Source organism: Marmota marmota, unplaced genomic scaffold, assembly GCF_001458135.2.
Source record: "Marmota marmota marmota unplaced genomic scaffold, marMar, whole genome shotgun sequence".
Lineage (NCBI taxonomy): Eukaryota > Metazoa > Chordata > Mammalia > Rodentia > Sciuridae > Marmota > Marmota marmota.
The window spans coordinates 42,251,022-42,264,973 of NW_025999900.1; the positions used below are offsets into that span (position 1 = coordinate 42,251,022).

Consider the following 13,952-nt stretch of genomic DNA (forward strand, 5'->3'; position numbering starts at 1 on the left):
AATTAGGCACAATAAGAGATTAACAATAATAACTAATAATAAAATAGAACAGTTATAACAATATATTATAATAAAATTGCCAGCATCCCTACTCTTGCACTATGGAGCCATTATCAAATAAAATAAAGATTACTTGAACATAAGCACTGTGATACCATCACAGTCAATCTGATAATGGAAACTGCTACCAAGCAACGAATAGGCAGGTAGTATACACATTGTGGATACACTGGACAAAGAGACAATTCACATCCTGGATGGGATAGAAGAAGATGCAAAGTAGAATGAAATTTAAAACTTATAAATGGTTTATTTCCGGAATTTTTCACTTAATATATTCTGACCTTGGTTGATTGTGGGTAACTGAAATTGCAGAAAGTGAAACCACAGAAAAGGGGTGACTACTGAAATGGGGCTCAGTGGTAGCACACTTGCCTGGCATGTGTGAGGCACTGGGTTCGATTCTCAGCACCACATATAAATAAATAAAATAAAGGTCTTCAACAACTAAAACAAATATTTTAAAAGGGAGGGGGGTGACTACCGTAATTACACTTAAGATTCTTTCATTAAAAAGTCTTGTCTTGCTGGGTGCAGTGGTGCACGCCTGTAATTCTAGCAGCTTGGGAGGCTGAGACATGAGAATCGCGAGTTCAAAGCCAGCCTCAGCAACGGTGAGGCGCTAAACAACTCAGTGAGACCCTGTCTCTAAATAAAATACAAAATATGGCTGGGGATGTGGCTCAGTGCCCCTGAGTTCAATCCCTGGTACCCCCCCCCCCAAAAAAAAGTCTTGTCTCACCCATACCCTCACCCTCCTTGGTCTCTCACTTCCAAATCACAGATTGAGTCTCTCCCTCACAGTCTCCATTAGTACCATCAGCATTTTTCCTCTCCTCTCAAAAGCTCTCATTTGCTGATCACTGTCACAAAATCAGTCTTCTTACTAAACATCCTCATCTTATTAAACATCTCAGCAGTATTTGGCACAAAGTCTTGGCTTTGCAACATAACTTTCTGTTTTCTCACTATTTTACTTGCTGTTCGTTGACAATCTCTTTTGCTGGTTCACACTTTTCTACTTAGCTGTTAAATGTTGGAATCATTCTAGATTCAGGACCTCTCCTCAATCACTACTCTTTTTCTAGGAGATAAAGTTTATATCCAGGATTTCAATGATAAGCTTTATGCTGACAACTCAAATTAATATCGTCAGGTCAGAGCACATCTCTAATGTAACACCTGTAATACAGAAACATTCTTGACATCTCATCTGGAATATTTCAAAGAGAAGTTAGACTAACTCATGATTTTTATACCACATTGTCCCCCTATAAGCCTGCTACATCTCCAACTTGGTTTTGTAACATTGTCCACTTAGCTATGTAGGCCAGAAAACTAGAAATCCATCACCAAGCCCTGTTGATTCCTAAACATTTTCCCAATGCATTCATTTCTCCCTAGCCTACCCTGGTCCCAGCTACCACCATTCCTTAGATATTGTAATGTCCTCCTTGTATTCTTCTTGGAGTTATTGGAACTCAAAATCCACTCTTCACTCTAAAAACCCAGAACAATCTTTTCAAAATGCAATATGATGTGACACAAACTGCCCCCAAATCAACATCAAAAAACAAATAATTAAAAAAAAACAATCACCTTTCAAATCATTCCAAATCAGTGTCGGGACAAATTAAAGCTAGTAACTGGCATTGACTATCTGGTTCCTAGCTACTTCTCTGAGCCTCATCTCCAGCCGCTCCTGCTAAAGGGGAAGAAATCACAACTTGTGTACATTATTCCCCATCTTCTAAACCTAGTTAACTCATACTCATATTTCAGACCTTATTTCACCAAGAACATTTCTCTGACCTCCCTGACAAAACAAGCTCTTACAGCATCTTCTATTTCTCCTTCATAACAAGAACTACAGTTAAAACTATGTGTTTGTGTAATTGTTACTCCTCATACTTACGTTTCCCAATCATTGTATCCCTAGGGCCTGGGGCAGGCATTTAGTATATGCTGTATAAGTTAAAGTTCTGTATGAACTATTATTTTTTCATTAAATCAGGTCATCAAGTGATTCTGAATAACTCTTGATAAATCTAACAGGGTTTATTATATAAGCTTTCTATTATTATAGAGGGAAAATATAGAAATGTTATGAAAAAGTTAACAATATAAAATATTTTAGAGTAAAAGATTAAATTTCCCCCTTTGCCCACCCCCATTTTTACTCCCGAGGCAGCTACTATTAATAGTTTAATCTGTGTCTTATTTATGATACATGTGTATGTACATAAAACTAAATGTATTTAAAACTGCTATTTCATAATATTCTTTTTTTTAATTTTTTTTTTAAAGAGAGGGAGTATTTTTTAATATTTATTTTTTAGTCTTCGGCATATGTGGTGGTGGTGAGGATCGAATCCGGGCCGCACGCATGCCAGGCGAGCTCGCCACTGCTTGAGCCACATGCCTAGCCCCTCATAATATTCTTAATTTAGAGAGTTTTTCTTCATCTATCCAAATCATTGAAATTGCATTGTATACTAAAAATTACCTTAAAAGAAGTTATCACCTAGTAAAGTAATTTGAAAAAAAAGAAGTTATCAGAAAATTAGCTGGCTTATTAATTGAGGCTAACCTCCATTCTTACCTGCTTTGTCATTCTCTTCAGTCTTAGTGCTCATTAAACAGGCAATAAACTTGTTATCCACTTGCTGAAGAACCTGCCATACATTCAAAGAAATGGTACAATGCTAAATAAAAATTAACAAAGTCTCATCTGCATAGGACACAAAACTGTATTTTAGAGTAGTTTACATTATAACATTCATATCTAAGACTGAGATAAGGTGCTGCCAAACCTGAGGGAATCCTTAAGAAAGGTAAAAAATATGAACAAATTAGGCTGAGGATGTAGCTCGATGGTACAGAGCTAGCTTAGCACGTGCACAACCCTGGGTTCTATCCCCAGTATCAGGAGAGAGAGAGAATGTGCAAGTAGAGTGATCATAAGATATGAAAAGAGGGAGACCACAAAGGAAGACCAAAAAAAGCATGTAAGAGAAACAGACTAATAACTCTTTAGAGTAGATGAGAAAATTTCCCAACAGAGTGATTCTTAGTAATAAGTAATATGGCCAGAGTATTATTAATATAACCACAGATTGCTAACAAATAGAACTAAAATAACTTTTTAAAGTTTATGTGAAAGCAAGAAAAACCATTCTGGAAGAGTTACTCTATTAAAACAGTAAAAAGCCCCTGATAACTTCAGACCTTGATGGCTCCTCTCTGTCCAGATATCTGAGGCACCCCCCCCCCCCAAATCCCTTAGCCTATTCCACTGTCCAGGGTCTGTTTCATAACCAACTGCTCCTTGCTTCAATACCAGGTCAATGCCACATTGGGAGTTCCCTTATTTCTATCTGGATCCCTAATTTGTTTCCAAACTGGAAATCAAGGAGGCTAAGAGAGCCATAGAGAGCAAAACAGAAAAGCAGATGACACGAGGGGTCCCTTTGGTTAATGGAACTCATCAGTCTGGGGTTCCCTAAGTCTTTGTAGCCCCACACAATAGAGGGTCATTTTTTAAAAAATGCATTATTGCCCAGTAAAGGACAGTATTGATTTACAAATTATTTGTTGATATTTGTTGACCTATCAATTAATATAAAAATCAAGCCAGGCCCAGTGTTGCATGACTTGGGAGGCTGAGGCAGAAGGATCCCAAGTTAAAGGCCAGCATCAGCAATTTAGTGAGGCCCTAAGCAATTTAATGAGATCCAGTCTTAATAAAAGAGCGGGGTTGGGGGGACTGATGAGGACTTACTTCAGTGATAAAGTACCTTTTGGTTCAATTTACCCTTCCTGAAATACAGATACACACACACACACACACACACACATAAAATCTACATATAATTCTCTATAGAAATGTGTTAATATTCCTTGAAACTGTAAGCCTGAATCTATAATTCATTACCTTCAAACCTGTTTACACTATTAAGGACATTTCTTTCTTTGTAATTATAATTAATCCCTTGCTTTTACTTCTGATGATAAAAGGTACAATAAAACTTAACAAACAGCTGGGTGTGGTAATGCACACCTGTAATCTCCAGACTCTGGGAGGCTAAGGCAACAGGATTGCAAGTTCGAAGCTAGCCTTAGTAATTTAACAAGGCCTTAAGCAACTTAGAGAGACCCTATCTCAAAATTAAAAAAAATTAAAAGAGCTGGGGGATATGGCTCAGTGGCTAAGCACCCTTGGGTAAAAGCCCCAGAACAAAAAACAAATAAAAATTAACAAACAAAATAAGCCCCAAGTGCTTCGGCAAATGTGGTCTCAATTATTAAATTATTCCAATTTCACAAGAGCTAGTGTAGTTTGATTACAAAGTCAATTTTTACCTGCATTGAATGAATCATTTCTTTGGTGAAACGATAGGGATATAAGATGTTGTGAATTTTAACTGCTAAGCTCTCAGCCTGGCCACTGCTTACATCAACAGCAACCTAGGGAGACATCAAAACCATCATTTAAATTTTAATTTTTTAAATCTACAGACATAAATTTGATTTTTTATGTCTGTTTTACCAGATTTCAAAATCCTTTAAAAGCATTCAATTTCAAATAATCTAAAAAAGGTGGGTTGAACTCAGGGAATTTATAGATTAAAAATGTCCCAAGAATTAGTCTTAACTAACAATTTTTATTGGTGCATTATAAGTATACACAATAATGGAATTCATCATCACATTTTAAATCACATGATATAACAATATAATTTGGTGAATTTCATTCCCCAGTTTTCCCTTAACATTTTTTTGTTCATAAACAAAATAACTGACAAAAACCAATATTGTTTCAGAACACTTTGTCTATACTCCATGATCAAGTCCTTAAAGATAGCTTAACTGAAGAATCAGTATTCAAATGTTCACCTATTATACACCCTCATTAACACACATAGAACATTCTGTGATAATGCAGTGAGAACAGAACATGTACCCAGGTCCAACAATGAACTGTTGTCCAATAGAAGATTCACTGCTTTATCTAATGATGCTTTTATTATCATCACTCTGAATATTTTACTAAAGCTGTAGGTCAGGGTAAATGCATTCACTTGATGCACACTGATTATACACATTTAATTCAAATTGCCTGAATTTCCAAAATGATGATTCCTCCTCTCTACGTTAAAAATTAATTTCCAAATAAATCATTTGGAAACATGCCTAGTTTCCATTCATAATTACAAATTAGTATAGCTATTCATGCCCATACCCAGCTTAAATGAAATTCAAATTAAAATAACAGGCAAATAAAAATTGCTACAGACCTACCTCTGGGTAACGGGCAAACACTGGATTGTCCCATTCTGAAAACAAAGACTGAAGGGATTCACTACCAACAGCATCATCCACAGCATCTAAGACAAAGGAGACAGGTGAAGCTGGCATCATGAAGCTCAGGAAAAAAGAATGAATAGTCTGTCCTGTTTGGTTGCAGCCTCAAGACTAAGGATCAGACATATTATTCCAATATTCTACAAATGTTCAGAGTTTGCTAGACTATATCTCTAAGTATGTTACTTTTAAAACTAGAGTTGTGACTGTAACTTCTGACATTATAGACTTTCTCCAAACTGATAGCAAGATTTCCGAATACAAGTCCAGAAGAAACTATGGTTCAAAATAGTAGCCTCACTGCCTTTAGGTAAAAATACACTTTTTATTTTTAGAAACAAACAAACAAACAAACAAACAAAAATGTCTGTAACTTTTTCCAAAAAGTTTTGCTTAGATCAAACTACTATAACTTGGAGTGCAACTCCAATCTTTAAAAATAACAAAACATTTCCTCAATCACAAGACACCACAGACTATGCATAATCACCCAGTACTGACCTCAAGTCTGGAAAAGTAATTTCTGATCTAAATGCATGCACTGAATTACTTAGTTCTGCTGTTAAATAGGGCTGCAGGGAGTTCCTGGTTCCAGTAAGACACAGCTGGCACTGATCAGGCTTAATAATGCAACCCTGCTTTGTTTTTTGCATTAGGTAGTAGGTGTATAAGAGGTGTCCCAGAAATGTAGTGCCCCCACCTCTGTTATTCTGCCTCAGCACAGTCCTCTCTTCCCGAGCTCTTGGAAGGAAAGGAAGAACAAGGTTGCTTCTAAAAGGATGACATCTGTACTGAGACCCTAAATATCAAAAAGAAAAACCTAGAAATTTAAACTCAACATACAAATAAACTATTAAAAATTAAATCACATAAATTTCTTTCTCTACAAACTGAATGAAGACATAAAGCAGACTAGTAAACACTAGCTTGAGAATCAGAAGCTCTTTAATGAAATTAATCTGCTAATTTAGGCATCCATATTAATGTTTAGTCCAATTATTCATCTATACCAGACAGAGTGAAGACACTAAGGTCACAGTGATTCTCAATGGGAGACAATTTTGCATAGGGTGGGAGTACTCAGCAATGTCTGAGACATTTTTTCATTGTCACAACTTGAGTGAAGGGTGCTTCTGGCATCTAGCAGATGAAGGCCAGGAATGTTGCTAATTATCCTACAATGTTGCCAGGTATGGTGGCCGCACACCTATAATCCTAGCAATTAAGGAAGCTGAGGGTGGAGGGTCAGAAATTTAAAGACAGCCTCAGCAATTTAGCAAGGCCCTAAGCAACGTAGCAAGACCCTGTCTCAAAATAAAAAATAAAAAGGGCTGGGGATATAGCTCAGTGATTAAGATCTCTGGGTTCAACACATGGTCCCCCCGCCCACAAAAAAATTACCTTTATAAAGTATCCTCTCTTCTACACAATAAAATTTACTTCTTAATAATTTCTTGTGGGCATGGTGGTACATGCCTATAATCTCAGAGATTCAGGAAGCAAAGGCAGAAGAATCAAAGTTCGAAGCCAGCCTCAGCAATTTAGTGAAACCCTGTCTCTAAATAGAATATAAAAAAGGTTTGGGGATATGGGCTCAATGGTTGAGAGCTCCTGGGTTCAATCCCCAGTTCAACAGAAATTATCTCATGTAACATTTTTATTTTTGGTTCAACCATGTCCTAATGCACCACTGTGCACAAACTATTTCCAGAAAGGTAACATTCCACGTGAGTGGAGGGTGCTGAGGAATCATCTTGTTATGAACTTGTTTCTATACAAAGATATTCTTCATTAGGAAACTATCAGTTAACATGACCTTCAAAAAGTTCATTAAAAGAAAAACTATTCCAAAAAGTTAAGTGGATTGAAGTGTTTAAACATCTAGATTTAATTAGCAGGAGCAAATGTTTATGTTGAGTATGGCAGCTAAGACTTTCCCTTTTGTTTTGGCAATAATCATCTGCAGTTGAATGTAACCCAACTATCTCTTGGCACCATATCAGAAGCAGTTGCATTTCAGGAAGATGAGGTGTTGGTGCCTTAAATTTACTTCTGATAAGCATTCTGTGAAAATCAGGTCTAAAATGACCTAAATTGAAAACTACATAAAATTGCCTTAAGAGCAACTTGATAGTCTTGGGAGCAATACTGAAAGAGAAGCATTTTCTCCTCTTATTGAATACTTTGAAACTATCCAAAGTTATCTTTTTTCACAAGGAAAAAACTGTAAAACAAGGAAAAATAAAGGTCTTATTTAACTTATATAAAGCCAGAGGCCCCTGCTTGATATAATCATCATAAAGAAAAATTATAAGCTAATTTCCAATTACATTCATATAATATCCATTCTTTTGCAGCATTCAAGACTTTTAATACGGATGCAGCTTTAACACTTATCCTCCTAGTGCAAAGCCAAGAGTATAGTCAGACAGAAAGCAGGTTTACCATCTCCAACATCTGGCTCTCAACACATTGCCAAAACAATGTCACTTTGTTGACTGAGACCTGAGAACCTAGAGCTCTAGTCCAAGGTCTAATGTAACCTCATAAAGATCTAAAAGTCACATTATTATGCTCCAGAATAACATCTTCTTATACCCAAAACAGATCAAGTGGATTACCATATGCATTATAATAAAATACACTCGAAAAGTATGGTTATGACAGTATATATTCAGCCTATATTTTGAAAATTTATGATTAAGTGCTACTTTCTGGGGGAAAAAGTTCATAAAATAGTACTGCACTGAGCCATAGGTTTCATTGGAAAATGGAGGATGATTACAAAATCATTCTACCCTTAGCCTGGAAGCCACAGAGAGAAACTTTCATTTCTTTAAAGTTTCTAGAGGAGTTATGGGTTTAGGAAGGGGGGAAATGGGATAGGGAAGCACTGTGGATCTTCTAGGCTATTAAATAGTACCATTTTCATTAAAATGGGCTGTTTTGCCCTTCCTCTTACACATACACACACTCATAGATGTGTATACATACACTTACATCCTAGGTGAACCCTTCATTGTATTTCTGTATTTAGTGTTGGAGAATTTTCGTATACCATAAAACACATGTTTTATAATCAGTCTTCGAGAACTCTGTCTGCTGAGATCATCTCTTTGGACAATTCCCTACTCCTGGCCATTATTCCCATCTTCAAAAGTACTTCATGCCAGTGAACACTACTTACCATTCCCAAGTATGACATCCACAGCTACAGTTGTCAGGTCTTTAGTACAAGCAGTCTGAATGTCCTTAGCAGGAGCAATGAATGTGCTAAGTCCAGTGACTTTGTTAATATAAACCATTCTTCCCAGGGCTTCATCAAAATGCTGCTGCCAATCCAAAGAACATGTGTTTGACTCTTCGTTTTCAGAACAAGCTCTTCCTTTAGACTTCTTACTCCAGGAACAAATTCCATTTTGGTTGGCTATGATATCTTCTATCTGATTCATTAAAATTCCACTGGGAGAATCAGAACTTCCTATCTGTTGCTTTGAAGCTCTGATGAGAACATCTGAATCTTGAGCGATAATTTTAGAATCACTACGGGGTAACTCCAAAGGAGTGTCTGGTTTTGCAGTGTTCTCCATTTTGTTGTTGCCTGAATGCAGTTCACTGTCTTCATTGAGGGAATTATCCTCAGTAACCTCAATGACAGTATCTGACCTTGGGAGGATGCTGCTGTCTGTTTTTTCAGGTTCATTTTTAAACAACTCACAAAAATCTAGGTTTAACCCACTGTACAAGTTACTGTCTTCCCTGCTGGAATCTGAATTTGGAAGTTCAATAAAATGACTCCTAATCTCCATCGTTTGAGCCTCTTTTTCAGAGCTCTTCAATCTGGATAATTTAGAGGCCAATGATTCAGGTGACTTCTCAACATCCGAAGGTTTTCTGTTCAAGTGAGACAACTCCATTAGAGTTATAGGACTTTCTTCCAAATAAGGCATCTGTAGTTCCAAACAATCTTCTTTGGAAAGTGGAAACTTCTCTGAGCACAGGATGTGACTTACTGGTTGACAACTACCATTTGAGTTGGTACAATTTATAGTAGTGATTTTACAGACGTCAGAATTTTCTAAGTGGTTCTTGTCTTTCAGTGGAGTGTCAGGTTTGACTTGAGGACCGAGATTGGTAATAACTTCAATATTATTTTCTTCCACTTCTGTATCTACAGGATTTTTAACTTTTCCATAGTGCCTTTTAAACTTCTCTAAAGATCCTAGTTGTGAAGTCAAGCTTAGCTTCTTTCGGCCTACAGGTTTGGAGGAACCAATCAATTTATCTGTTTTCTTAATACCATTTGAAACTTGTCTACACCAAGGGAAAGAAGAGGATATATCGGGCAATAAGCAACCTGTGTGTGATTCTTTATCACCTTCCTGAAAAACAGTAACAGTTTTGCATTTTGCTCTAGGTTTGTTCTCTAGCCCGTAACTTGTATTTTGTCTGCAAAAATTTTTGCTCAGCAGTTGAGCAGATTCTTTACTTAGAGTGCTGGTTAAACCTTTGATGTCTGGAGTCTCAAATGAATGACATGTTCTACTTTCAAATGTTTCTTGGGCACTTGCAGGACCAGGCCGTATATAATTTTTAAATGAATGTTCTGCTTCAGTTGATTTAGTTTGCTCATTTTGAAGGACATGAGTTATAAAGCCAGTGGAACACAATTTTACTTGTCCATACCTAAAAACATTTATTCTTCCACAATCACTGGGCTCTTTTTCTCTCTGAGCACTATGTATGCTCAATAATCCTGTCTCAAAAGGCAGAGACTGGCATCCCATTTCAGTAGCATCTTCAAATCTCTCAAGTTGATTCTGAATTCTTTTGTTTTTCAATATGTTGGCAGCCATGCCACTAGCAGTTGTACTTTCTTTCTGTACTTCTAAATCTACTCCACTCTCCTCAAAGTGATGTTGTATCTGAAAAGGGCTTGAAAACATTTCTGAACTGATTCCATATGGACTTTCTAAAGAGTTATGTTCCAAGCAAGATTTTTTATGTTTCTCACTTTCTCTTGATTCTGATATTTCAACTGTCTCTTGTTCTAACATCCTTGATTCTAAGCAACAACTGTCTTTGTTGTATAATGATAACTCTGTCATATTACTATGACTGGGGCCATCTGATTCATAAGTGTACAAAAATGAGCCATTTGTCTTTCTTCTGATAGCTTCTGAATCCCCAGAATTCTGTGTGTTTATATTTTCTATAGTAGCCTTTCTTTTCACAGCTTTTGACTGCAAATTAAACATTTCATAAGAATCCAAAATATTATTACACGCTTCCTGGAAACCGCCCTGGTCATGCTTCTCATCTAAGAACACATGTTTCTGAAGAGTAGCACCGAATAAATTAAAATCATTATCTTCACTGAATTCTTTAATGTCCTCACCTGATAATTCCACAAATAATTTTTCTTGCTTTAAAAACATTTTCACTCCTTCCTGAATGCAAACCAAGAGAGTATCCCAATTCTGAAACTCAATCAGAGTTTTTGCTGGCTCCATGCACACGTCATACTCACAGAACTGGCACTGCACATTGATGATATATATCCCGTGGAGTTCTGGGGTAGACCGATGCCGAGGACTTGAATTCATCTGCCTACTGGCAGAACCATTTTTTGGCTTACATATAGTACTTTCTTTTCTTAATAAAAAGTCGATAAGTTTATGCAACTTTGTCCTTAAAACCAGTCTTCTGTTCACAAACAAGAACTGCATATTCTTATTGTAATGTGCTTCAGAGCTGATATAGCCACTAAACTCAAACTCTTTGTATTTAAAATGTATTTCTCTTAACTTTTGGGACTTGCCTAAACCATAAATTTGACAAAACCGGGAGCATATGTCTTTGCTTTTAGGGAGTTGAAGAATCATAGAACCAGAAACATCATTTCTCAAAGAGAAAGAAACAGAAGGGTGCATGAGTGAGAGAGCTTCTACCCTCTGTCTGACTTTCTCAAACTCCAGTCTAGGATCCATGCATTTCCTCCTCACGGGTAAATGGTAAAATAGGTTATGAACCGTTATGGTTGTCCCTGCACTTGGTCTAGTCAAATCAGCTTCACAAGCTTTTAGGGCTTTTCCATTCTGAAACAGTTTCACAAAAGTTTTCATTGTCCTGTTTTTCTTGGATGAAATTTCCACAGCACTGGCCATGTCAGCTATGCTTGCCAAGGCCTCCCCTCGGAAACCATAAAACCTTGGGTTCTCCAAGTCCTCTAGCGAGTTGCATTTACTAGTGAAATAACGATTTCCCACCTTGTCCACATCATCAATCCCCATCCCAAATCCATTGTCTATCACTTGAACTTGGAAGGTTTCCATATTCACCCTGATGGCCACACATGTTGCTTCAGCATCAATACTGTTGAGGACAAGTTCCTCAACACATTGGCCTAAAGAGCTTATGGTCAAACCAGAACGCAATTTGGCTTGTACTTCAACTGACAAGCACTTGATCATGGCAGGTAGAGGTGATGAGAATGCCAGGCACTGGTTTCCTTCTCTGAATGGAAATAATTGCCTATTGGGGGAAAAAAACACTATCAAAGTTTCAGAGTTACACAGCATTATCCATTTCTCTCAAGTATTATATGAAGAAATATCATTTGAGGTAAATGGAATCTCTTATTAAACCAAGTTATGAAACAAAACAAAATTATCCCTCTTATTTCTAGACAGATCACACAACTAATGCTTGATGCAATGGACTTAACATCCAAAGAGGCACTCATAATTTCATTGCTTCTTTCTAAATCCCACATGCCCTTAAGTGAAATCATAATTAACTTGATGTTGACCCGTAAAGACAGTATTCGAAATTCTAACCACTTCACCAAAAACAGATGCCTAAATTAAATTCAGCTAAGAAACATTAGCTAGAAATTATTCATGAAAAAAATAATCCAAGCTAGTTTCGTAACATACATTACACAATAACCATGACTTTTAGAAAAACTTATAATGAAGTGCTAAGATATTGTAAGTAGGAAGGTAAAGCCACGGGAGGAAATAAAAAAGACCAACTTTTCTATCGAGACAGGCATTAAGAGATTATGATGACTGTTGTTATTACTGGTTAAACGTAGTTGCCTCAGGGAAGAGGCTGGGAACAGAATGGATGAGACAGAGAAACTCCTTTGCATATAAGCCTTTGATTTTTAAGTTTTCTTGCAGGAAAAACTAAGGTTCTGTGAGCAGTAAAGGACCCCATTCTTCTTAAGTGAGAGGGAAGCATGGCTGCACTCCTTTGCAGGTGGCTGGTTTTCCAAACCTCGTAAAACCAGGGCTTATAATTGCAGAACCTCGGATGGTTAATTTAGCAGAGGACAGCATACAGGGTGGGGTGGGATGAGGTGAGTGTTTAATAAGTATTCTGATTAAACCCAAAGCAACGATTTCCTAATTACATCCCAGGACTTCCAGAGCCAAGGTTCCTGGAGAAACAGCCCAAGTCGTGCGAGTGCGGAGTTACGAAGGCCAGGAGACCGCAGGCCGGGTCTCTCCTGCCAGGCCTCGCAGGCCTCAGGCTCCACCCCTCCCTTTCCCCCGCCTGCGAGGTAACTCGCCGGTCACCCGCTAAGGCGCCCGCGCAGTCGGAAGGCCGCAGGGGCCTCGCGGGGCCCTTGCGCACTGGCTTCAAAAGGCTGGCCCGCAGCTGCCACCACAGCCCTTCTGGTGGTAGAAGAGCTCGCGGGATCGTCCTTTCGCCACGTGCCTTCCCCCAAATCACCTCGAAACGCGCTTCACCAACTCTCAGATATCAACCGCCACGGGCGCCGGCCGCGCGCACCTGGGCTCCAGTGAGTGCGCGCGAGCTCACGAGCATGCGCTTCACGGACTTGCCGCGAGCGCGCTTCGGCCCGCGACACCCAGCACGCATGCGCACAGGTGTTACCTGCCCCAGAGCTCTCGCTCCTAGCCCAAGTTCCCCAGCTCCGTCTTCATCCCCCTCCACCCCTCTCCTTTCTTTTCCGAGACAGGTTTTCACTAATTTGCCCAGGTTGGCCTTGAACCAGTCTCTGGGCCCGGCCTCTTTCTGGTAATTTTATTTTATCCTTTCTCTTTTTTTCTCCTTTGCACATACTACTATTTAATTTAGTGTATTTCGTTTATTTGCTTATCCCCTGCACCCCCTTAGAATGTACACGATGTGACGGTTTGGTTTTTTTGTCCGTTATTATTTATGCTGTACCCCACGGCCAGGAACAGTGTCTAACCTATGGTAGCATTCAGTGACCAAATCTGGAACCTTCCATCTTAGAATGATTTTACAAAGTTGGAACAGACTGAGAAACTAGCTCAACTCTCTCAGTTTACAAATAAGACTCTAGGTCTTCCTTCACTGATTTTTTTGGTATCTTCCCAACGCCATGGCAGCCTCTTTCCTAACTGACGAAAAACAGAACTCTTAAGAGCACTGAGAATAAATGCTTTGGGAGTTGTTAACCAATCCTCAGTTCTGCTGTCTCAATTTCATTGAAATCTTGTTTTTTAAAAAATTGGATCTTATGACAA

The 13,952-nt window shown here is 38.2% G+C and overlaps 1 protein-coding gene across 4 annotated transcripts in view; it reads right to left on the reverse strand.

Annotated features, from left to right (window-relative positions):
- Mlh3 (mutL homolog 3) overlaps positions 1–13,952 on the reverse strand; it is a 48,508-nt gene that overhangs the window by 19,048 nt on the left and 15,508 nt on the right. For 2 of the 4 annotated variants that reach the window (XM_048799007.1, XM_015494091.2), the window contains exons 1-6: positions 13,168–13,296; positions 8,612–11,958; positions 6,125–6,223; positions 5,362–5,447; positions 4,423–4,527; positions 2,663–2,735 (exon numbers count right to left, since the gene is read on the reverse strand). In XM_048799007.1, coding sequence (XP_048654964.1) covers positions 2,663–2,735; positions 4,423–4,527; positions 5,362–5,447; positions 6,125–6,223; positions 8,612–11,897 — 3,649 coding nt within the window. In that variant the 5' untranslated portion in view covers positions 11,898–11,958; positions 13,168–13,296. Of the gene's footprint in view, positions 1–2,662; positions 2,736–4,422; positions 4,528–5,361; positions 5,448–6,124; positions 6,224–8,611; positions 11,959–13,167; positions 13,297–13,952 lie in introns of those variants that run through there. The other 2 variants (XM_048799006.1, XM_048799008.1) reach the window with 2 other exon arrangements.